At 36.3% G+C, this 26,472-nt stretch overlaps 1 protein-coding gene and 1 pseudogene across 1 annotated transcript; both read right to left on the bottom strand.

Annotated features, from left to right (window-relative positions):
• Nucleotides 1-4,800: 4,800 nt before the first annotated feature.
• Nucleotides 4,801-8,172, bottom strand: LOC115725184 (putative disease resistance RPP13-like protein 1). Its single transcript, XM_061104668.1, has 3 exons — nt 7,156-8,172; nt 4,921-7,118; nt 4,801-4,825 (listed from the first exon to the last, which is right to left on the bottom strand). The coding sequence occupies exons 1-3, from the start codon at nt 8,170-8,172 to the stop codon at nt 4,801-4,803; spliced, it is 3,240 nt and encodes a 1,079-aa protein (XP_060960651.1).
• Nucleotides 7,987-24,196, bottom strand: LOC115724501 (uncharacterized; annotated as a pseudogene).
• Nucleotides 24,197-26,472: the final 2,276 nt, after the last annotated feature.

The raw sequence follows: 26,472 nt of genomic DNA, 5'->3' as shown, positions 1-26,472 counted from the left end.
AAAAAGAGTGCAACATGAATATGTCTCCCCCTCATGCACATATGATCCATAATTCTTTTGGTGATAATATATCTCATAAGATTATTGTTATCACTTTTAAAATATTACCATATATAATCTTTGATCATATATTTTCTATAACTCTTCCAGAGTATGCATGGACTTCTAAATTATAGATGAGGGGTTCGTGGAACATTAGTCTTCATCCAACTAATTGTATCATTCATGTGTGTACACAACTTTGTTCATACGAAAATTTAAAATTTCAAGTAGATATGAATATAACACATTAATGATACTACAAATTTTCATTTGTGACAATGATGGTACTCCAAGACCATATATTTATTCCATCTTGTTTTATGATCTTAATTTCCATATCAAATGACCATATATCTATAATTATTGATACATATGAAGTACTTCAGGACTTCAATACTAATGAACAAACTTTATACATTAATATTTCTCGAAATACAAAAGAAATAAAAGTTTGTTCTTCAATTAATCAAAAACTCTTCAAGAGTCTATCACAACGTATAATTTACGTATTTATATTGCATAGACAACCATAGGTATTTTTCAAATAATAATTTACTTACATGTCTTTATTTCATACAAAGATTTTTGTCATATAGTGCGCGCGACTTTGAATTTATATCACTTAAGACATGTATTAAATTCTTCTAGAATTTTTAGATAAGGCTTATTTCAAATTCTCACTATATTAGGAGCTCCAAATAAATAACCTTTTGTTGCAATATTTATGTGAGGCTTATAAATCCTCATAAAATATATTCCAGGCTATAATCAAATCATGATTATATTTTCTCAATATTTAAGCCTTACTTCAATCAATCTCATGCCTATGCAAACTTTGTACAACAATTCATTATGTACAAATACATAAATGCAAATTTCTCATTAGAAATATTTATTTGCACACCCTACAGGTCTTACTTCACTTTATGTGAGTAAATTTACCTGGATTGCGTCATAATATTTTGGCCAAAAATCAAAATGTATGTCGATGATTCTCGACAAATCTAATACCATGATCCTTGCTATCTCATGTTAGTTTATTGCATATGCAAACATTCAATATTTATTGTCGACAAAAATTTCAATAAATGATAATTTCCTCCCATATTGACATAACTTATAGAGATCTCTTTAAATTACATATTTTTCAAATATGTTTATCATTTATAGGTACCTATATAGAATCACTTCAGGGGTTCAATTATGATCAAATGTGTTATGTCTAACTTTTCTTGGGAGTCTTTTCGAGTACCGTTTTCATCACGGTTATCATTTTAATATTTTATAACATTAAGGTATCTCCATGAGTACCTCTAGATTTAACAACTTCAGGGCAAATCAAATGAACATTTATTAATAATTTCTACATTGTTCATTTACGCTTCAGGCGTTTTCAACTCATTCTATCTCAACTTTGAATAATATTGATTTGCAGTTGGTATATATCATTTTGAACTATATTGTTCTTATATACTTTGTGCAAGGATCATTTTTCAAAAATTATCATCGATCCCAACTGCTTCTCTCCCCCTGATCGAGAGAATTTTTAAAAATTGTGATATCTAATAATATTAATATACCTGTAGGGATTTCAGTATATCACAATGAATCAATATTTGTTTAAACTCATATATACTATATGACATTGAACTTCAGGTTCAATAAACTTCAGTTTCAAGTTCAATCCTTATGAACTCAATTCATTTCTAAGAATGAGTCATACGTGTATAATTACAAATACATAAATTTACACATTTTGTAAATGCATGATTATATAATCTTATCACATCGATAAGAAACTATGCAATAAAAATCTAACAATGGCTCAAGATTGTTAAGAAAATATAATTTAAATATTTTCTATGTGCAAATATATGCACATTCTTCTTTTGAGCCTTATAAATAACAATGAGAAGAATTTTCTGGTTCCTCAACAAAATTTAGTCAAATTCTTTGACAATTTATTGCATATGATTGATCATGTCAAAATAATTCAATTCATGAACTTCAGGTTCACTATAATTTGTATTTCAATGAAACTTTCAAAATGTAATGTAAATTCATTACAACATAATCATTACAAGTTTCATTTTTATATACACGAATAATATAATTATATTATTCTCCAAAACATATACACTCTTCAGGAATCACTATCATCAATTCAATGATGTGTATAATTTAAAAGATACATGACAACTTCATCATGTTATTGTAATGGTCAAATAGATATAACCATAACATATCATTCATTTTTCCTGATATCTTTTTAACAAGTCGTCTAATTTATTAATAGACTATTCATCAGTCTAATTGTCATGACTTTATATATTATATATTTAAATGTACAACAAGTACATATAATAAGTTATTTATCATCACTTTCATAACTAGATAAAAGTTACACATCTAGGTACATAAAGACATTTTACTACTCAAAGTAGCAATTGTATGTAAGACTTCTTCAGGAAGCTTTTCAACTAATCATTTTGTGATTCTTTATCACTTTGATTATATTGGATCACTAACAAATATTAGTAAATTATATATCCACTTTTGGGAATATGCAAACTGAATTATATGGTAACTATATATTTACATATCATGTACCAACAATAGTTTGAAACTATTGATTTCAAGAAATAATAAAATATGTATATATTAATTTGCTTCTGGCATTACCAATATATGTGAAATCTATATTCTTTGAAATAGAATTTCATGCCTATTAATTCTCTTTAGGTAATGATATTTAAATATTCTAAATGTACAATAAGTTTGTACAATTCACATTCTATTAAATAATCAAGTATACTTTTATCTTGATTATAAGTTTGTCTGTACTACAAGTACGCGACCACTATTATTCAATTCCACACATGATATATAGATTTCATGCACTTTGATTGTGTGTGATATCTCATCTTTTGGTTGTTTCCACTTTTTTCTGGAAATACTTGAGTAGTAAATAATGTCATTGATTATTTAAAATCATTACATTCACTTCGGGGAATGACGTTGAACAAGTAGAACATTATTATAAATTTCTTAAAAATTTATTAGTTGTTCATCCATAAAAATATAAGAAATTATTCAACAATTTCTTTTACGATATTTCAAAGAATATATGAATGCAATTTTTGCATAGTCTCCAAGATGTATGCAAAATTTAATCTTTAATATATGTCAGATTCAATAATTTCCAACATTGCAAGTAATAACAATGTATAATAACATGACTAATACGAGGAATCTTTAAAAGTAATTGACTTCAATTCGTATCATTCTCTGCAGGGAATGATGAACAATAAATACATGCCTCATGTATTTAAATAACATTAGTCATGCTTATTGTTATTCTTATACTTTGATGTTTCAATGCAATTTTCTTAATATTCTTTTTGGATATTCAAAACCCACTATAAAATTGCATCAATAATAATTATTTTTAATGATTCTTTAGTTGTATTCACATAAATACAATCATTTTTTTTGACAAATATAAAACATTTACTTCAGGAAATGTTTGTCAAAATCTATATCGATATTAGATTACTTTTCATTGTCCTCAAAGAATACAAGAACATATATATAAATATGTATTCATATCTTTCATTATATATCCATCAACTATATAATGAATATTACGTTTGCATAATCTTCAGGATATATGCAAGATTTTATTGAGGACGCATAATCATCAGGATATATGCAATATTTTATCGAGGATGCATAATCTTCGGGATATATACAATTTTGTATCGATGATGCATAATCTTCAGGATATATGCAATATTTTATCGATGATGCATAATCTTCAGGATATATGTAATATTTTATCGATGATGCATAATCTTTAGGATATATGCAATATTTTATCGATAATACATAATCTTTTGGATATATGTATAATTTATATAGATTTTCTCTATCATATCATAGGCACACATATATTGTAAATATTATGAATGATAATAACATAATATATATATATGAAATTAATAATAAATATATAAAAACATATACATACATATATAATATATAGATATATAGATAAAAAGAAAAAGGAAACCAAATGATTCTTGAAATTGTTTCAGTCAGATGAGGATATATATAAATATATATTTAATGTATCGTGACTTTGAAACAATTCAAGAACTTTAACAAAATACTTACATTGGGTCTTAGGCAGAGATTCATGCTTGAAGCTTGGGCAGCGACTCGTGCTGATAACGTATTATAAAATAATATAAAATAATATAAAGTAGATGAGAAGAAAGAAGAAGAAGATGAAGAGAGAAAGAGAAAGTGAACGAGAATTTCTGAGTTGTTTATTCCAATGGGGTGAACCCCTATTTATACAAATACAAGAGTGAGATATTAAGAAACTAAGAAAAAGAGAAACTAAGGAAAAGAGGAATGTTGATTACAATTCATGGTAATAAATAAAAGATTTGGACATCCACATAATTATTAATATTTATAACACATTGTAATTATTTACAACTTGTTACATTTTTGTGAAATATTTTAAGTAAATATACAAGAAGATTTAAATCACCATTACTCCTTGTCAAAATAGTTACTTATTTACCAATCAACTGGTTGGAATTAGAATAACACATTAAAACCAAAACATCAAACTAATTATTGTTATTAAAAGTTTGAACATGACTTTAGCTTGAATAATCCCAATTGGTAGAGTGAATTAAAAGAAGCAATTTGATGAAAATCATTGAGACTCAATTATAATCATCATCACCCATAAGTACTGTTTCCTCCCCTGTAAATATGTTGATTAGTATTCAAACAAACATATATAAATCAAAATGTATTTGCTGAAATAAATTCAAGGTTGAGGTGGAGATGAATAGTTACCTGTCTTCAAAATATGTCTTATTATGTTTTGTTTCTTCGGTTAGTATGTTTGGTATGTGTTGAATTTTGGGCCAATCTTCCCCAGTTCCTTCCTTGCACCTCGGAATTAACAGACTACATCCTCCTATTGACAAATAATTAACACTCTGAGGCAGTTCTGTTGGTGGTAAGCACTCTAGCTTTTCCAAAAATCGAAGTTCTAATCGACGAAGGGAGGTGAGGTGTTGGAAGCCTTTGACGTTTAGAGCTCTGAGGTTATTGCAGTTGAAAACCTTAAGAGCTTTTAAAGATGGTGGGAGCAGCCATTCCTCTAGAAATGAATCCACCACAACTCCACATCGGCAGAGATCTAAATCATTCAATGATGGGAGACTTTGTAAATTCCATTTCATGCGATTATCCACGAGCATATCACATGATGTGATGTATAGACTTCTTAAAGAAGGTGGCAACCCCATCACTGAAAAGGTTTCCAACCTTGAGCAATTATTTATGTTCAACGTTTTGAGGGAAGGATATGCAGAGTCAATGTGAGTACTTGTTGGAAATATAGTTACCATTTCATCACAATGTACAACGTTGATGACTTCTAATGATGGAAAATTACAGCCAGGTAATGCCACATTTAATTTCCCGCATCTTTTTAAATCAAATTGCTTTAAACAATGAAAAATCTCACTTGTTTGGTCACTCTTATTAATAAACGACCAATCCAACATATCTATTCTAACAAGTTCTAATCTTGCTAAGAATGGAAAGGGCTTATTCAAGGAAATACTACGAAATTCATCATGCATATCAATGCAGGTAACACGAAAATATCTCAGTGAACTTAGTTGTTGAAATGATAATAGCGGCAAGCAACAATTTTCACAGTGTAGATCAACCTCTTCCAAGTTACGATATGATGGATGCGTTACCCAATCTGGCAAACTTGTACCGTTATAACCAATAATCTCGAGTTTCTTTAAATTTACATGTGGTTGGAGTGCATTAAGTACTTCTCTTTCCTTTGTTGAGCTATCTTTCGTGCCATTCCATGAAAGAATGAGCTCGTCAAGATACTTTTTGTTCTTCAATTCGCCTTCCAAAACGTCACTCACATCATTAACATAGCTAAGGCCTGAAACATGTAAGCTTCCATGCAGATTCTCCAACTTGCCCAACTCTTTGATCCTCGATCCATCACTTCTACACAAAACAAAATCACTTAACCTCTGAAGATTTGTCATATTACAAATATTTGGTGGCATCTCTTTTAAACGACTCCAACTTGTTACAAGATGACGCAAGTTGATTAAGTTGGAAATGTTGGTTGGCAATTGTGTGAGTTCATTACAATACATCAATAAGAGTGTTTCCAAATTGTACAACTCACAAATTGAAAGAGGTAACTCTTTGATTTTTGTGCCGGAGACATCCAAATACCTGAGTTGTTTTAAATTGTCAATTGAATCAGGCAAGTTTGTGATATGCGATTGTGACAAAGAAAGAGTTCTTAAGCATCCTCCATCCTTTAGCACCATTTCAAGCTTAAATTGGGTCTTAAGTGATCTCCATATATGTCGTAATGGCAAAGCCAACAGGGTACGCAAATGCTTCACTCTAGAGAAGTTGTCAAATTCTATTGTATCTTTCAAGTCCTTCATGTATGATAGATGGCGAATCTTGCTACTGGTTATTAACTTGCGAGAGTCGTTACAACTATCATAAATAAAGCAACTTTGACCTGATATATGCATAGCTAAATCATGCATAAGATCATGCATAGAAATATTAAGATTCCATGTATTGTTTCCTTGAAAAAACGATCTTGATATTAAAGCATTCCAATACTCTTCCCCAACATCTTCAATTCTTTTCCCTTTCTGAGGTTGCAAAAGACCTTCTGCCATCCAAATTAAGATTATTTTATCTTTGTCATCTTTTCGAAATTCATAATCTTTGGGAAAGATCGAAAGATGAGAAAAACATGGTTTCAAATAAGGAGGTAAGAAGTGGTAGCTCAACCATAAAGCCGGAACAATTCCGATGTTAAGGCGATTTGGCAACTCCCAGATATCACTTTGCAATACATGCCTCCATTCTTCATGATTTGACGTAGATCGTAAAAGTCCAGCCATCGATTTTACAGCTAAAGGAAGACCCTTGCACTTTTCAACAATTTGCTTTCCAATTTCCTCCAATTCTAGATGTACCTCATTTGGAGTCTATATCATCGAAGACGTGTTCTGCAAACAACTTCCAACAATTATCGTCAGACATTACTTGAAGACCGTAAGGTTGAACATTTGTCTTCATCATCAATGCAATATCCTTGCTCCGCGTGGTCACAATAATTTTACTACCTTGCTCGCCAAATTGAAAACAACTTTTCAAAGAGTCCCACAACAAATAATTCTCATTCCATACATCATCAAGAACAAAAAGAAACTTTTTCCCAATCAATGCACTTTTCAATTCATTTTGAAGTTGATGTACCTCCTCTGCATCGCATCTTTGTTTAGTGATTGCCTCCAAAATAAGTTTACTTATTTTTAAAACATCAAAATCGACGGAGATAGTTACCCATGCTTTCAAGTCAAAGTGTTGTTTGACACTGGTATCTGCATACACGCTTTGGACAAGCGTAGTTTTGCCTATACCACCCATCCCTACTATAGAAATAACAGAGATCTTATGGTCACCAACATCATGAGACAAGACTAGCTTAATAATAGCCTTTCTTTCACTCTCCTTTCCATAGACCTTAGAATCCTCTAGCAAAGGAGCATGTGGTCTATGTTGTAAAGTTGTTTTCATATCTACTTTTTTCAAATCTAGGTATTTTGTCTGAGCCAAAAGATCATCTAATGTATCAAGAATCTTCTCTACTTCACATGTCAAAGCTTTTTTAAATGGATTATAAAACTTTTTGAAAAAGCTCAACGACTTACTTGTTGTGCTTTCGAGTTCACCTTTCTCCATCTTGATTCGCAAGGTTTCAGTGTTGATCTTGTCCATCACATGATCAGCTTCATAAACTACTTCTTTAAGATCTTCTAGCCACTTCTTCACATTGTCATCTCCAAGTTGTTTCTGCTCGGCATCATTGAGTAGAACATCAGTAGACCAGAACATAGTCTTCAACTTCTTGAGATTTGCTTCCTTATTTCCTCGAAAGAATTCAAGGACATCTTTAGAAGCAAGCCTATCAAAGAGAACATTCATCAAACCCGAAAGAAGAGTTCCTCCCACCATTAATTCCGCCATGGTTTCAGATCTTGGAAGATATAACAAGTGTATGGATAGAGCTTAGAAGTTAGAACAAAAGGAGTCTTGGTTTAGAGTTGATGTAATATTCAAAGGTCTAACGCTTAAAGATAAGATTTTTATGGCTAATAATGAATGAACCTAACAGCAATGACTTTTTTTTTCTTTTAAATAATACTGCCAATATATTACATAGCGATGGCTCCAACAAAGTTTTCATGTTCAAACAAGTTAAAGATATACACTAAAAATATACACCATAACAAATATACATTTGTTTCGGTAATTAAGGCGGCTTCCAAACAGTAAGCAACTCTTGAAACACCTCAATCATAAGTTCCCTATCAGCGCACCTCATAAACTCATTTACTTCCTCTCTAATATCATATATTTTGGTAAAGCCAGGCCTCTTCAAGCCTCTTCAGAACATTACCTGAGTTGATATCTTCCATGAGACTCTCCTCGCAAGCATCTTGAAGGTCTGCAATATCGTATTTGCTTGCAGCTCCAAGGAGTGCCACACGGTGCTCCCAGAAGTCCATTTGTTTAATGGTTCAGTACAAGTAGCTGAGAAGGGCCATACAAGAATCTACCAGCATGTCTTCGATATGAATAGTTGAGGACTCTTTCTCCATTAGGTTGTGATGAAACATGCTATGGAAGACGGGAGAACTCGCTGACAAAATCGCCTTGTGAGCACTTAATGTGCCACCAACTGCGTGGATTGTTACATCAGTATGGATTGATTCATCGAGCATCCTCGAGAGGCATCGAAGTGTGTTTTGCATTGATAGTGATTGCATTATTGTTCTGTCGATTGGCCATATAGAAGTAGAACTAGCTTCACCGCCCTGAATTTAAGAACAAAATGATCATTACATTGAGAAGAATAACAATATGAAATCTCTAGGAGTAATGCAACTCACATTTACGGAGTATATTTTCAAATCAAGAAACTCAACATCGATGATAAATCGACCAACAAAGGTGGTATCTATAGGCCAAACAAAGTCATCGCAATTTCGAAGTAGCCTCTCATGAACTGCACCAGTAATCATAACATTTAGTCACTCGGTAATACAAGAATCATTCATACTGCATTTAAAATCATTAGTATCAACATGGCCAAATTGATTAAACATATCGGTTTCAATAGGTTCAAAACCCATCTAAATGAAATAACAAAATCAATTTTCCTTGCTGCAATAAGTATATAATCCTAAACAGAAACCGATTTCAGCATCAACTTCTAAGTTCAGGATGAAGAATCTAAATTGCTAAGTGGTATTAGAGATAGTATAGAGATTTCCGAATAATTCTATGAGTAACAAAAGACTAATATATAGAAACCAGAAATTCGAAACAAGGAAAATCATCAAACCAGAAATTCGAAACAAGGAAAATCATCGAACCAGCAAACTTACCAACCTAAGTATAATAGGGCATCATGCTTAGTAACAATCAACATGCATCAACTTATGACATAACCCAAAATTAGGTTTCATTTTTGCATTAATTTTGGAGGACTCCACAACCCAAAATCTTTTCATATCAAAGTGAACTACTAACAATAGACCGTAACACATAAGATTACCATTAAAAAAGACTAATGAATTAGGTTCTCTCTTGATAAACAAAACCCAGATAAAAGTAATTGTCCAAGTATCGAATTTCATTCCAAGAATTACAATCCCAAGCTGCAATTACTCCTTAAAAAAATTTCCTCTTTTCTACAACTGGAAGAGACTACAGCACAATTTCAGCATCAACTTCTAAATTCGCTATAAAGAACGTAAATTTCTACGCGGTAATAGTCCGAAAACCACAAGTAGTAACATTCAACAAGCATAAGCTCATGAAAGACACTATCAAAGCTTTCAGTAACTACCATCTCAAAAAACGATAAAACAATGAATTTGGTTTCCCTCTTGATAAAACAGAGTCCAAATCAAAAATATTTGTCAAGTTTCAAACTTTATTCCAAAAGTTACAAGCCCAAAAGTTTAATTACCCAAACAAAAACCGATTTCAGCATCCACTTCTATATTCAGTAGAAAAAAGTAGATAGAAAATGAAGTATCCTAGTTATAGGGTTTAGACATAGCTGAGATAGTGAAAGGAAGGAGATAAAGAACAAGCAAGAAAAGTCTCATTGATATTTGCACATTGATACAATCATATCAAGAATCCAAAATTAACTGAAAGAACCAAAAAGGTGTTAGTTGACATCTACAAACAGCTCTATAACTAACTTCGCACAAAGATTGACTAACTTCCAAACTAATACTATAATTTATAAACTATAACAACCAAATTACTTGTCAAATTTCCAACTTGAATTAAACCAAAAACTACAATTTTACCAAAAAACAAGAACACCCTTTTCCCTTTTTCATCAAAGCTTAGGTTAGAATCTCAGATATCACAAAAACTCAAGCATGGAAAAGTAATGAACTAATGAACTTTAGAAAGAACAACGGATCAAGTTCCAAACTTTTTTCTAAAATTCACAAGCCCAAAAGCTCAATTACCCCCCCAAAAAAAAATAACAAACAAATTTCATCATCCACTTCTAAATTCAGTAGAAAAAGTTGTTAGTTAACAGCTACAAACAGCTGTATAACTAAGTCTATACAAAGACTAACTAACTTCCAAACTAATACATTATAAAGATTAACAACTGTTTAATCAGATAATCAAAACAAGAAACTTGAATTACAATTACTTAATTCCAAAAAAATAAGAACACCCTTTTCCCTCTTTCATCAAAGTTTGGGTTAGATTCTCAGATATCACAAAAAGTCAAACATGTAATCAGAAAAGTAATGAACTTTAGAAATCAATAAAGAGACAAACCAGGAGAGATGTAAGGTCTGCGAGCACCAGCTGAATTGGAGACTTTGAGAACAAAGCGAGCAAGTGGAGGTTGATCTTCGGAGAGTCTAGAAGGTTCTGGAAATAAACGAATGTACATGTAACGATTCTTCTCCGCAGACAAATGCCTGAACTCAAAACCCAAATGGATATTGAGTTTAGTGTAGTACGTACCAGTTCCATAAGCCAACCTTAAATGGGTCTGATTTTTTGTATGAGCAAGGTCCGAAATTGTCGATCCTCCATTGAGCTAAGCGAGATATGGTCTCAACCTTGGAAGCTTGAAGCTTTTCTTTATTACACTTAAAAATGGCAGAGATTATTGTCTCTGACTTCTTGTTGTTTGACACTTTCAAAGATTAAACTTTTTCTCTTTTTTTAGTAAAGACGTAACTTTTATTCATATTTTATGAATAAAGATATATTTTTTTATTGATTTGATTGAACATTTTGGCTTTGTGACTTTTTGGCACGTGAAAGTTGAAACTTAATTGTTAATTTACTTGTTACCTTTTTGAAACTATAGAAAAAACTAAGTTTTATTTTTGACATTAAAATCTTTAGATTTGCTAAATTATTTAGGTATTATTAGTGATTTTCAATATCATTACGAGGTGAAATTTTGGAAATGGTTAGTGAAGTTTTATAATAATCATTCAATTAAAATGTATGTGATTTGATATTTAACTATTTTATTATGGGTTGTTAGGATTTTATCTATCAAATTTTAATATGTATATAGTATATATCAAATTATATTACTAAATTTTTTAGGTTGTTAAATTTTTTTTTCTAACTTTGACATGTACCATATCATGTTCTCAAACTTTTCATTTCATCAAAAATTCCTTTCAAATATTGAGATTGTTAGATTCAAAGAAATCTATCCAATTTTGTTCAATTTTATTAATATGTCGATTGTTCATGTACTAAATTGTACCTCCAAAATTTAATGTCTATCAAATCGTACCCCTAAACTTTCAACTTTTATACAAAAAATTTCAATCCAAATATCTTAATAGTACAATTCAAGATGGTGCAACAAAATTTTTGTGTTGTACAATATTTTTCTAAAATTATGCATTTCGTATAAAATTTCGTACACTATTTAGATTATTTCGAGTCACAAAGTCACAAAATTGATCAGTAATTATTATAGCATTTCAATTAATCTTGAATGACTCCAAATGGCCGCTTCAATTGTGAGGAAAGTTTTTTCCTTAGCTAATCACTTTTGTACTTATACCTTTTAATTTGATGCAACTAATCACTTTCTCTAATTTACTAGAAATTGAAGTTGATAAGGGTTTTATTGTATATAATATGAGTTGAATTAATCCCTTTCTTCAATTATATAATTAATTTAAAACATAAATACTATATCCCTCCAATAACTTTTTCTTTAAACAAAAAATTAGTTAATAAGTTTGTGGTGAATCCTCACCCTTAAAACAAGTTGTTACAGCAGTAATAATGTCCAAAAAAAAACAATTCAAAACTTTTTGACCGAAGTTTTCGGCAACCAATAAAATATTATATGATTTGAGAACTGTAAGAAAATTAGAGAAGGATTTTTACGTGGTTGGGGCGTTAATGAGCCTTAGTCCACGAGTCTGTGTTATTTATGGATGTATTTAATACAGAGAGTGTTTGTGGTGAGTGTTTACTCTTATAAATACAGAGAATGTTCTTGGTGAGTATTTACTCTTCTTGCTCTTATGCAACCCAAAATTCTCGACCCCATTTAATGAGCTTTGAGGGGGTATTTATAGTGTTTTTGGTGGGGTGATCCCCCTGAATTATTGTACATGTGTATGTGTAAGTATCCATAAAGATGGGCATTCCCAATGAATATACCATGAGTAATGCATGGTCAAATCCCTAGGTGCTGTAGGGCTTTTATGTGGAATGTCCTTATTGTCTTTTGACTGATGTGACTCTTAACAGTATAGCCGTCAATAGACTTAAATGATCATTACTTCGCAGCTGCAGGTTGGGGGTTGTGCCGTCACTTTATTGCATGTAGCAGTCCCAACACGCTTCCTCCCATGCGGCATTAAATGCGAATTGACTGCTCAGGGGAAGCCTGACACCTCGCGGAGATGCCTTAATATGAGCTGGGCATCCGGGAGCGTATGGGGCTCAGCTTGCCTTCTCCGGGAGGCATGTCCCGGATGCTGCCTTATATCATAAAGACTTAGCAAATAATTCTAGCATTAAGACGTTCTAATCCACGTGTCCCTGTCTGGTTGGTCCACGTATATTGGGCAAAATTAGGGGCAACATTTACCCCCCAAGCCTTGTTTATTTGAAAAAGAAAACAAGGCTTGTTCAGGTGCCTCCGGTTGACCCCTCGGTTTCCTGGCACGAGCTTTGAGCGCGTGAAGGTGTATTTAATGATAGCCTTTAATGCAGCGATTCACTTTTTGCAGATGTCGATTCGTTTCATGCCCATTGATTGATACGGCGCATTAATGGTATCAGACGGATACTCAAACGTTTCCACCGCCTTAATTACGAATCAATCCAACCGTTGATTTTTGGGAATTCGAATCGTGCGCCTCCCCAGCCGTTCGATTGGTAGGTGATAGCGCCTGTTCCTCATGCACTTTGGCCTATAAAAGCCACCATCTTTCCTTCATTTGGTTACTTTCCATTTCTTGCCAACTTTTGTTCGGGTTTCTCAGAGCAAAATCCCTAGACTAAGAGAAAAACGTTCGAACACTTTACAAATTTCCCTGCTATCCTTCATTCACTACGGTCAGCCTACATTTCCTTTGTTTGATCGACAACAGAACCCCCAGTTTCAACACTTCACTGTAAGTTTCTCGCATTCCTTGCTTTACTGTTCGTGTCCATGGTATGCTTTACTTATCTGTTTGTTTTTTCTGGGTTTGGTATTTGAAGTTCCTGGGAATGTATTCTTTTGAGTTTTTCACGTAACAGGTCTAGATTCACCTTCTATGGTGTTAGGGTTACTCTTGTCACGTACCTGTCGTTATTAATTTTTTTTTTTGCAAAGGACCATACACTCTTCGTGTACTGGCCTTTTAGGGCATAGAGAAGACTTTGCTTTTCTCGATTTTCTGCCCTTTCCTTTTCTTTTATGCGCCATGTCGCCTTCTGTGAGTTCATTGCACCCGACTTTTGTCCAGGAAATCCTTCTAAGGTTTTCTGGTTGACAAATGTCCGGAGGGGGCCTCTTTCCAGCGATTAGGGGACCCCCATTCCCTTTTTTTGATTTAGGGTTTGGTATGGGGCCTAACTGCTGGAATCTTAACTCTTTTTTCAGAATCAAAACATGTCTGCGTCCGACTCAAAATTGTCCAAGAAGAGCGGTAAGCGTCTGGCTACCCTTGAAGACGTCTCGCTGGGTCCCGTTGCCCAGGAGGGGTATAAATCTCGGGCCACAGGATGGGAGGCGACTGAGCTTCATTCCACCCTAACCTGCCCCCACCAGCTGGAGAACATCGTGGAAGTGGCTGGAATCAAACCCTCGACATCCGGGACGTATCACCGACTGCCCTGAGATGCAGAGACGCCCAACCATAACTATGGCGGCTTCGGGGCTTGGAGCCAGACGCACCTGATGGCCGGGGCCATGCTTCCTCTTCAAGACTATTTTATTAATTTTTTAGTATTTGTCGGCCTTGCGCCATACCAATTGATTCCTCAAGCATACCGCCTGCTTTCAGGCTTGTTTATTTTTTACTCCGCCCGGGGATGGGGCTCTCCCAGTCCGGCGGAGATTTTATATTTTTATGAACTTATTTCTGTCCCCAAGAAGGGGGACAAACTTAAAGATGGTTTTTACGGATTTCGGGCCCACCCTTCTAATGATGGGGTGGTCCCTTATAATAGGCAAACTCATGTTAAAGAGTATCGCCACCGCTTCTTCTTATCCTCCGGGTTTCGAGCTGTGGAGCACCCGGAGCTTCTCACAGAGTGGGTCAGGATTCCCCCTATGAGCGGACCGCGCCTACTCAGGTCTTTCTCCGGAGGGCCCAGGTCTTTGCGACTTACGACCGGGTGAATCTTGACGTCGGGGGCTTAGTCACGACGGAGAACTGCCGGAAGGCCAAGCTTATCCTGCTGCACCAATCAGTGGAGGACTCTAACCTTTCTAAGGTTATCTGTCCGAATGTGAGGGTGCCCGCCGCGGAGAAGACCTTCCGGGATGAACTCATCGCCACCGCAGAGAAGAAGTACCAGGAATATCTCTACCGGAAGGCCTAGGAGAAGGCTTATTCCAAGGCCCAGGCAGCATCCGGGAGGCCCCTTCGCGTTGGGAGCCCGGTCGACAGGAGAAGCCAGGCGATCGCTGGGAAGCCCCTTCGCATTGGAAGCCCGGCTGAGAGGAGGGCTCCTAGGCCAAAGCCTTCGGTTCAGGTGCCGAACACCGGGGCTCCTGGTGCCAGTACTTCCGGCTCCGGTAAGTCTCCTTTAGCAGTACATTACGTTCCTTCCGTTGGCAAATATGCCAGTCTTAGGCCCGTAGGGTTTGATGAGCGCCAAGCATTCCACTGGTACTACCCCCAGCCCTTCGATTTCACTATCTGAAGCTAACTTAGCCAGACAGTCCGCGTGAGCGTTCTTTTCCCGGGGGATTCTTTCTACTTTGTAGTCCGTGAACTCGTGGAGCAGCTCCTGGACTATTGTTACATACGCGGCCATTCGCTCGCCGCGTGTTTGGTACTCTCCCGATATCTGATTTACGACCAGCTGGGACCTTTTGGCCCCTACGGCTTTCGCTAGCCTCAGCCCTGCTATCAGGGCCTCGTATTCGGCCTTATTGTTTGAAGCTGAGAAGTCGAACCGTAGGGCTGCCTGGAGTCGCATTCTGGTCGGGGATATCATCGCCACCCCCGCTCCGGATCCATTTTCATTGGAGGCTCCGTCCACAAATACTCTCCATGTGGGGACCGATGGTGTTGGTGCATTTGCGGTTGCCTCGGCTTCATTACATTCGGTAATGAAGTCTGCCAAGGCTTGGCCTTTTATGGAGATTCGGGGAACGTAGTGTAAGTCGAACTGACTTAACTCCATTGCCCACTTGAGGAGCCTTCCGGATGCTTCTGGTTTTTGGAGGACTTGCTGGAGTGGGTGGTTGGTCAGTACCTTGATCGGGTGTGCTTAGAAATATGGCCTTAGTTTTCTGGAGGCCATTAGAAGGCAGAAAACCAGTTTTTCGATGATGGGGTACCTTGTCTCCGCTCCTATCATGCGCTTGCTAACATAGTACACGGGATGTTGAGTTTTCTCTTCTTCCCGGACTAGGGCAGCGCTGACCGCGTGCTCGGAGACGGCCAAATATAGGAATAGGTCCTCTCTGAGAACGGGTTTTGATAGGATAGGAGGCTTGGCCATATGTTCTTTCAACTTTTTGAATGCCTCCTCGCACTCGTCCGACCACTCAAACTTTTGACACTTCTTCAGTATGTTGAAGAAGGGGATGCACTTGTCTGTAGACCGGGAGATGAAACGGCTCAGGGCAGCAACCTTTCCGGTTAGGCTCTGCACGTCTTTATGCTTCTTGGGAGACGGCATGCTCAAGAGAGCTTGGATTTTCTCTGGGTTTGCCTCAATCCCCCTCTGGCTGACGATGAAGCCTAAAAATTTCCCTTATTTGACCCCAAAGGTGCATTTCTTTGGATTGAGCTTCATGCCGTATCTCCGGACTACCTCAAAACACTCCTCTAAGTCGTTCGCATGGCTACTGCATGCTTTAGACTTGACGAGCATGTCGTCCACGTATACCTCCATGTTTTGCCCCAGGTAGCCCTTGAACATCCGATTGACCATTCTTTGGTAGGTCGCTCCAGCGTTCTTCAGTCCGAAAGGCATAGACCACGTAGCAGTATACCCCCTTATCTGTCCTAAAGCTAGTGCATTCTTGGTCCGCCGTGTGCATCTTTATTTGGTTATACCCGGCGTAGGCATCCATGAAGGATAGTAATTTAAATCCGGAAGTGGCATCTACCATCTGGTCGATCCTGGGTAGCGGGAAGCAGTCCTTTGGACAAGCTTTGTTTAGATCGGTAAAATCTATACAAACTCGCCAAGTTCCGTTTGGCTTGGGCACCAAGACCGGATTGGCTAGCCATTCCGGATAGTATACGTCGCGGATCATGCTGTTCGTCAGTATCTTGTCCACCTCTTTCTCTAGGGCCTCGGCCTTTACCGAGTCGGGGGGCGTCGCTTTTGTTGGACTGGTGGCATGTCCGGGTTGACGTTGAGGACATGGGTGATGACACGGGAACTTATGCCAGTCATGTCCTCTTGGCGCCATGCAAAAATTTCGATGGCCCCCCTCAGTGTTTTTATTATTCTTTCTTTTTCCTCCGGATCTAGGCTTTTTCCCAGCCGGAGTACCTTGGTGGAGTCGAGGTCGCACACTGATCTTTCCTCGACATCCTCCATTGGTTCCACAATTTTTTCGGACCCCACCTGGAGGTCCAACTCATCTTCTTCAGCCATTCCTGGCTCGATGGTTTCCCGGACCATCAGTACGGGTAGGTGGGTTGCAACATTGTAACATTGCCTTGCCTCCCCCTGGTTTCCTCTCACCATCCCTATTCCAGCTTCCTGGGTAGGGAACTTTAAGCACAGGTGCCGAATGGATGTGACTGCGCCAAAATCTACCAGGGCCGGTCGGCCGAGGATCGCGTTATAAGCTGTCGGGCAGTCCACCACCACAAAAGTGCAGTATTTGAACGTGCTCAAGGGGGTGTCCGGGCACAAAGTGACGGGAAGCCTCACTTTTCCCATTGGGATAAGCGTTGTTCCGTTAAACCTTGTGAGTTGGGAACCACTGGGTGAGAGGTCTCGGTCCGTCAAGCCTATTGAAATGAAGGCCTCCTTGAAAAGTAAATTCACGGAACTTCCATTGTCAATCAATACTCTAGCCACCACTTTATTGGCAATGGGGGTCTCAATGACTAACGGATCATGATGAGGGAAGCGCACCATCTTGGCGTCTTCTTCCGTGAACGTGATGGGCTGATCCATCAGTCGGGGCCTTTGAGCTGGGAGTTGAGCAACCTCCCAAACCTCATTGTGCTTTACGGCCCCTGCGTATCACTTTAGTTCTCTGCGGGTGGTTCCTCCAATATGGGGTCCTCCGGAGATCATGGCTACCCTCCCGTTGGGTCTGGGCGGCAGACCGGGGATGTGCTGGGCATCGCCCGCGGGAGCAACTGGAGCCAATACTCCTGCTGCACCCCCCGGTGTTCCCTGTGGCACAATCGCTTGGCCCGGATTGAGGTGGGGCAGCCGATTCTTGATCCACTCATAGAGGTGGCCCAATCGGATCAGGTTTTCAATCTCGTCTCTGAGATTTTTGCATTCTTTGGTGATATGCCCAATGTCGTTGTGGTACTCGCATCTTTTGTTTGGATCCCTCCGGGAGCTATCCTTGTATAAGGGAGGTGGTCTCCTGTAGTGTGTATTTTACCTAGTAGCAAAGTACACACGCTCTTGGGAGTCCGTCAGCTCCGTGTACTGGGTGTACTGGGGAGTGTACTCCTTTTTTTGGCGTTTTTCCTCCGTCCGGGTGCTGCCTTTGGAGGATCGTTTACTCCTTGAACCCTAGGAAGGGCCTGCCAGGCTAGCGGTTGGAGCGGAGTGCGAGAGAGCTTGTCCATTTATCCCTGAGGGATTTCCAAAATGGGATGATGCAGGTGCCAAGGCCTGGCCCTGGCTATATCCGAGAGTAGCAAAGAACTGTATGCCGCTCATCGGTGGAGCCGCGGTTGGGACAGTACCCGAGGGCGGTGCTCTGGGCATGTACCCTGCTATCCCGGTGGGATAGTATCCTCCATAGGCCACTATTTGGGCCTCTTCAAGGTTGATATATTTTTGGACTCTCTTCTGTAAGTCCTGAAGGCTAGCAACCCCCTCTTGTTGTAGTTCGTTCTAGAAGGGAGTGCCTGTACAGATGCCTGCCTGGAGAAGGGCAAGTTGTTGTCCGTCATCAACCTTCTTGGTCGTCGAGGATTCCTCTCGGAACCTCTTTATGTAGTTTTTCAAGGTCTCGGTGGGCAGTTGCTTGATGTTAGTCAAGGCACCGACCTCCAGGTTGACCTTTTGTGCGGCGACAAATTGTCTTCGGAAGTTGGACTGCAACTTGTTCCAACAGCCCACGGATCCTGGTTCTAGCTTCTTGAACCATTCTTCCGCGGACCCGCTTAGAGTAAGCGGGAAGCACAGACATTTCGCGTCATTGCTGACTCTCATGACCGTCATGACACGGTTAAACCGCGACAAGTGGTCGCTTGGATCGGAGTTCCCGTTATAAGGTGCCATTTCGGGCATCTTAGAATTCTTGGGAAGTTCTGCTTCCAGGATGTGCTTAGCACATGGCTCCCGGTCCTCACAGTCTGAGTCGGAGTCGTCCCCTTTTTGTCTCCGGGAGACTCGGGCGATATCTTTTCGGAGTATGGCGAGCTCCGCCATGATTCCTTCATTTAACGTTCCCGTGGAGACCGCGGGTCCGTATTTCTTTTGGTCAAGGTGATCTCGGAGGTCACCTTGGTTCCCATTGATTTGATTTCTCAAATCAACGGGAGGACATCTCTGTCCTCTTCTTCCTCTACCTCCGGGCTCCTGGTGCACAGAAATGCTTTTTCGGTCCTCTCGATCCTGAGGGCCAAGACTCCCTTTTTGGAGCTTGCCCCTCTGCGGACCTTTCCCTTTCGGGAAATCTGAGCGGATCTTTCGCGGATCCTGCGCCTTTTTCTTTCGCCCAGGGGTAGTGGTAGGGTTTTTCTTTTGGTTTCCTTCAGGGGGATATCTTATGGGGCTAGGCTCCCTAGACTTTTTCTGTTGGGTGCTAGGCGAGGATTCCTCTGGTTCCTTGCCAAGTCCAACAGTCATCGCCTTGGGATGTACGTGGATGCCAGCCACCTCCATGGCATTTTGCATGGCTAGCATCACCTCTTGCATTTTTTGGTTTTGTGATTTTTGGGCTTCGATCTCAGCTTCGTGATCGATGGCTTTTTGCCTTAAGAGCACCAAGTATGAGTAGCTACCTTCATCGTAGGCATACTCGTCGAGGTATCCCTCGTAGTCATCGTCAGGAATTCCTTCTTCTTCCTCAAAGCCCTCAGCTGCTCTTGAGGCTACGTCTTCCTCATTTGGATCTTGAGCATCCTCTAGGGGGCAAGGTTGACGAGTACTTCTAGTCTCCACCATTTTCGTAACGTGAAGTGTATTTTTGCAGAAGCTTTCTTCAACTCTCAATGAAAGCACCAAAATGTTGACCGAGGTTTTCGGCAACCAATAAAATATTATATGATTTGAGAACAGTAAGAAAATTAGAGAAGAATTTTTACATGGTTGGGGCGTTAATGAGCCTTAGTCCACGAGTCTGTGTTATTTATGGATGTATTTAAAACAGAGAGTGTTTGTGGTGAGTGTTTACTCTTATAAATACAGAGAATGTTCTTGGTGAGTATTTACTCTTCTTGCTCTTATGCAACCCAAAATTCTCGACCCCATTTAATGAGCTTTGAGGGGGTATTTATAGTGTTTTTGGTGGGGTGATCCCCAGAATTATTGTACATGTGTATCTGTAAGTATCCATAAAGATGGGCATTCCCAATGAATATACCATGAGTAATGCATGGTCAAATCCCTAAGTGTTGTAGGGCTTTTATGTGGAATGTCCTTGTTGTCTTTTGATTGATGTGACTTTTCACAGTGTAGCCGTCAACAGACTTAAATGATCATTACTCCATAGCTGCAGGTTGGGGGTTGTGCCGTCAGACTTTATTGCGTGTAGCAGTCCCAACACGCTTCTTCCCATGCGACATTAAATGCGAATTGACTGCTCAGGGGAAGCCTGACACCTCGCAGAGATGCCTTAATATTAGCTGGGCATCCGGGAGCGTATGGGGCTCAGCTTGCCTTCTCCGGGAGGCATGTCCCGGATGCTGCCTTATATCATAAAGACTTAGCAAATAATTCTAGCATTAAGACGTTCTAATCCATGTGTCCCTGTCTGGTTGGTCCACATATATTGGACAAAATTAGGAGCAACAAAACTAAAACCAATCATAAAACTAAAACTTGAACTTAATTAAAAATAAGACAAAAAAAACTTAACTCAATAATGAATGAATGATGGATCTTTATTGAATAGGAATAGCCAGTAGTACACAATAGAATGAGTCCAAGATTACAATTCAACACAGTAAGTAATTACAAAGAAATACCTCACATCGAGGGAAATCACTTCAAGAGAGTGACACTCCCTTTTACATCTCTCCACACACACTCATTATGATCTTGGACTCTCTCTCTCTAAACTGAATCTAAAGTATGAGCTTTGGAGATTAGAGATCAGAACTCTCAACTCAGACCTGTCTTTGAGAATAGAAGAATCCCTATATATAATTGCTGGTGGGTCCCTTTAAGTTGGTATTAAAGCCAACTGTTATAACTTGCAGCAGCTTTCTTCAGATTCATCTGATGAGCAAATAGATAGACATGCTGACTTGACAGGTTAAGCTAGTTTAATCCCAACAAAGTTTATTATAATGTACTATAAATTATTCCATTTTATTTTGATAAAGTAGTAGAATATTGAAGTCTTCTTGGTTGTTATCTTGAAAGTATTCTTCAAAGTCTTCTTCTCCTCGACAATATATATAAATTGCTTCGTAAACCTTCATAAAAAGCTTTGGAAATATAATTGTAAAATAATTGTCGTACAAATCGTTCCGATGCCTTACACCTATAAGATCCTGATATGAAATCAAAATAAATAATTAATTAATTAATTATATATATTGAAATAGATATTCAATTCTATATCTAGGTTATTGAAAGGTACCTTAATATATTTCGGACGTTGTTTGTAATGAATGCACAAATTTCTGATGAAACGTATGAGCGATCGCACACTTGTAAAGTCATATTGACTAAAATGAGTCATATGACTAATTATAGCCTCGTCAATAAATTGATCCCAAGTAGTGGTGGAATCAATAAATTTCTGATGATCAGTTGCGATTATTTCTTCAATAGAAATACTTTCAAGTGCTTGTGAGAGTAAAAGATGATTCTTTTCTAGATCACCAGCATCACATATTAAGTCTTTTTTCTTCTCTGATTTCCACATGAACGGATGGTTTAACACATCTACAGCTGTTGGTCTGTAACAATTAAAATTCAATATACTAGTTATAATTTGTTTAAGTACACTTCATATTAAAATTTTTATTCATATATATTTGAACAACACAAAGCATTTGATTTTTCTATAAATAAATAATTTAAATAAAATCCATTCATATATATTATATTTATATATGTAATTACCTGTCTAGAGGATTGACGCTCAACAAGCGAGAAATAAGATCTAGGGCTTCGGGAAAATTGATCAAAATATTTTCATTCACCATGTTATTATGTTCAATATTGTATTCCCGAGAGTAAGAATCGTCTCCAAAAGGATGTCTACCGTTGGTGATAATGAAAAATAAAATGCACCCGAAACTAAACATATTTCCTTTGATTGTTTCCGTAGCATCATTTGCTTTCCAACCAAATTTATTACAATCTAACATAATAGTTAATTATAGTTTTTCAGTTAGTACAATGAATATACATATATAAACTTTATTATTAAGTGATTAAATAAATATTACAACTAATTAATTACCTGATGAAGAATATTCACTTGTTTTAGTCATACAAGTATTTTTGGCCAATTCTGCTCTAAGAATACCATTCACTTCTTTTCGAACCAAAATATTTGATGGAGTAAGATTCAAATAAACTTTTCCCAAGTTGTGAAAATCAATAAGTTCCTCAATTATATCCCTATAAATATAAATATATAAATATGTTAATAATAAATATTTTTAAATTCATCAATTTTTTTTTAATAAATTTAATCACAACAAATACAATATACATTAATTTATTTAATTACAAAAATTAAGAGTATTGCCACTCACTTTTTTTTCATAATTAATTAACTATTTCTAATTATATTTTGTTGCAAACTTACACTATATTCTAACTAATTATTTAACAATTAATTATATTTTTTCATACACAGCTTCTAACATCAAAATAAAGAACATGTATAAAATAAATAATTAATTTTTTAATAATATTTTGTTTTCATTTTTTATCCAAATACAAAGTCAAACATATTGTATAGTAATAAGTAATAACAAAAATAGACAAACATTGATATTAAGTATATAAGCCGCTGAAAAAAATACATAATTAGTATATATATAAACCTAAAATATTATATATTTATGCCATAAATGCTCTTAAATTTTCTAGTGTGCAATTACTAATTAGATAAATAATAAGATTTTTACAAAAATATAGAATTTTTAACAAAAATTTATAATTTTACTGTCACATAGAATTTCTTACAAAAATATTTTCTTTTTATAAAACAACAAAACTGAATAATTAAAACAACAGTAGAATAACTAAAAAACAACTGAATAACAATGAAAACTTAACACAGTGCACAATAAAAAATTTATACATTATTTTTGAAAAAAATTCTGTCCCACAATAAAAAAAATTAAAAACTTTAGTATATGGTGTAAAAACCCCTAAAGACAATATAAAAATAGCACAATAGAAAATATTATTTATACCTTATGAATATTAAGCCCTTAGAAGTTGGTCGAGCAGTAAAAGTTTCAGTAATATTTTCAAATTGACTAGCCATCAAGTCTCCCAAATTACCAATATATTGGTTGTGATCATATCCGGAAATTGTTATATTTGCATTCTGTATTTCAATAACATTTCTATATATTAAAATATATTATAACATTTTATATCATAATTTTTTAATTTTTATTTTTTTAAATATAAAGAAAAAAAAATAAAATTACTTACGCAATTCCAACATCGAATATTGCCCCATAGTTTTTCCCATAATAAGTACCAAATTGGTTTATAAATATTATTTTCATGTGTCTGTAAAAAAATAATAATAATTAATTTCTCTTTTAATTTGTACAATTAATAAAATCAACAAATTTATTTATTTTTTATTATTTTTTTTTTTAAAAAAAAAAAAAACCTTTATTTGTGTGATGGAAGGTGTCAAGACTCCCCACCCAAGAGATTGAGAAGGGTAGTATATGTTTGAAGAACAAATTGCCATTATTGAAAAATCTGTAAATTTATGAAAAAAAAATAATTAGGTTAAGAAAAAAAAAAGAAATGACATGTAAATGGAATAAATGAATATGCAAAATATAGAAATGAGAAACCCTATGTATTTATAAATTTATGTTTATGTTTATAAATTTATTTTCATAAATTTGAGTTTATTATAAAACCAATTTTATATTTAAATAAAATATTAAATAAATATTATTAAAAATAAAATATTAAATAAGTTTTATTAAAAATATAAGAATATTAAATTGTTGGTTCAAATTTTATTTTTTTTTTACTAGACAATAAATTTTTATAATTAGAGTTTATCGTTTTTTTAGTGGCTCTGGGCCATAGAAAAAAAAATTATTTTGGGCCTTTATTTATAAAAAAATGTGATATTTTTTAAAATCAGTAAAAAAAAATTGTATAATTTCAAAAGGAAAGTATTTTTTTTAAACCCCTGGACTAGTTGGGCCCTAAGCACAGACCTAACCCACCTATATGGTCAGGCCAGGAAAAAGCTGTAATGAGAGAGTAAATCATGTGTTTGGTAGGGAGGAAATAGACAGAAAGAAAGGAAAGAAAGGATCCCTTCTCCTCTCAAATGTACAAATCCAATCTTTCCAAAAATGAAAGGTAAAGAAAAAATAACAAAAGAAAGTATATAAATGTCCTAATACCGTTCTTAAAAATTGAATAATCTTTTTGAAGAAGACACTGTAATAATTTTAATAAATAATTATTTTTCTATCATTCCATATTTATTTTTAATACCAAATAATATGAAAAAGACATTGATCATACCCTCTATCTTTTCGAAATTCTCTTTTTTTTTTTATTCTTTCTCATCAAACACAATGAGTAAAGAGAAAATTAATGCAAGAGTGTTTTGTGAAATCTCAGCTCAATGATTCAAGAGACTGAGTGAATATATTTATAAGCTGGGTCAATAATGACCAATACAGAGAAAAGCCAATGGCTTGGTTACAGCTGTAGGCAAATTGTAACAAACAAAGAATAAATTGTACAAATGCAATCATTGCCACATCATTACAAGAATAACGGCTAAATCAATCTAGGGATCTTCAATTGACAGAGAGAAGGACACCTGTCCTGAACTGACCACACAAAGAAATTACCAAAAGAGAGGAAAAATGCAGCAGAAGGAAAATAGGTTCATTTCTTTACATCCCCTCTCAAATGCAGGGGTGAATTTTGCACACCAAGTTTGTCGATTAAGAAATTGAACCTTGAACTCGACAGTCCCTTTGTCAAGCAATCAGCAACTTGATCAGATGATGGCACATATCTGATGTCCAACTCTTTGTTTAAGACTTTGTCTCGAATAAAATGAACATCAACTTCAATATGCTTTGTCCTTGCATGAAAAACAGGGTTAGAGGCCAAAGCATTTGCTCCCATATTGTCACACCAAGTAATGGCAGTTGGTGTTTTGAAGCTGATTTCCTTGAGTAAAGATTCAATCCATGAAATTTCTGCTGCCACGTGAGCCAAAGCACGATACTCTGACTCCGTACTTGATCTTGCAACAACTGGTTGTTTCTTGGAAGACCATGACACAAGGGTGTTCCCAAAGAAAACACAATAACCTGCTATAGATCGTCTGTCATCGGGGCAACAAGCCCAATCAGCATCTGAAAAACCAGTCAAATTCAGCGGTTCATCACAGCTGATATGAAGTCCCTTGTGCAAGGTTCCCTTTAGATATCTTAGAACTCGTTTAGCTCCATTCCAATGAACTGTTGTTGGTGCCTTTAGGAATTGACTGAGTTTATTAACCGCGTAAGAGATATCGGGTCTGGTGTGAGACAAGTACTGCAATCCACCAATTACACTTCTGTAAATTGTGGGATTAGAGAGCAATTCACCTTCTGTTATGGACATTGGCCTTCCTGCAGTAGCAGGTGTTGGACACGGCTTCAAGTTAGTGAGGTTGTGTCTTCGAAGTAGGTCCTCTATATATCTTGTTTGTGTTAAGTACAAGCCTGTCACATCCCTGTAGACTTCGATTCCAAGGAAGTAATGCAGTGACCCGAGGTCTTTGAGAGTGAACCTTCTATTTAATTCTGAAATGAAGCCTTTCAACTTGTTGTTATTGTTGCCTGTCACAACAATATCATCAACATATATCAATACAAAAATTATATCAGCACCATGTTTATAAAAGAACAAGGATGTGTCTGATTTTGAATTCTTGAAGTTCCAGCTAACCAAGGTAGATCTTAGCTTGTCAAACCAGGCTCTTGGTGCTTGTTT

Source organism: Cannabis sativa, chromosome 9, assembly GCF_029168945.1.
Source record: "Cannabis sativa cultivar Pink pepper isolate KNU-18-1 chromosome 9, ASM2916894v1, whole genome shotgun sequence".
NCBI lineage: Eukaryota > Viridiplantae > Streptophyta > Magnoliopsida > Rosales > Cannabaceae > Cannabis > Cannabis sativa.
Note: the sequence above shows the minus strand (reverse complement) of the source record. Positions and strands in the feature narration are given on the sequence as shown.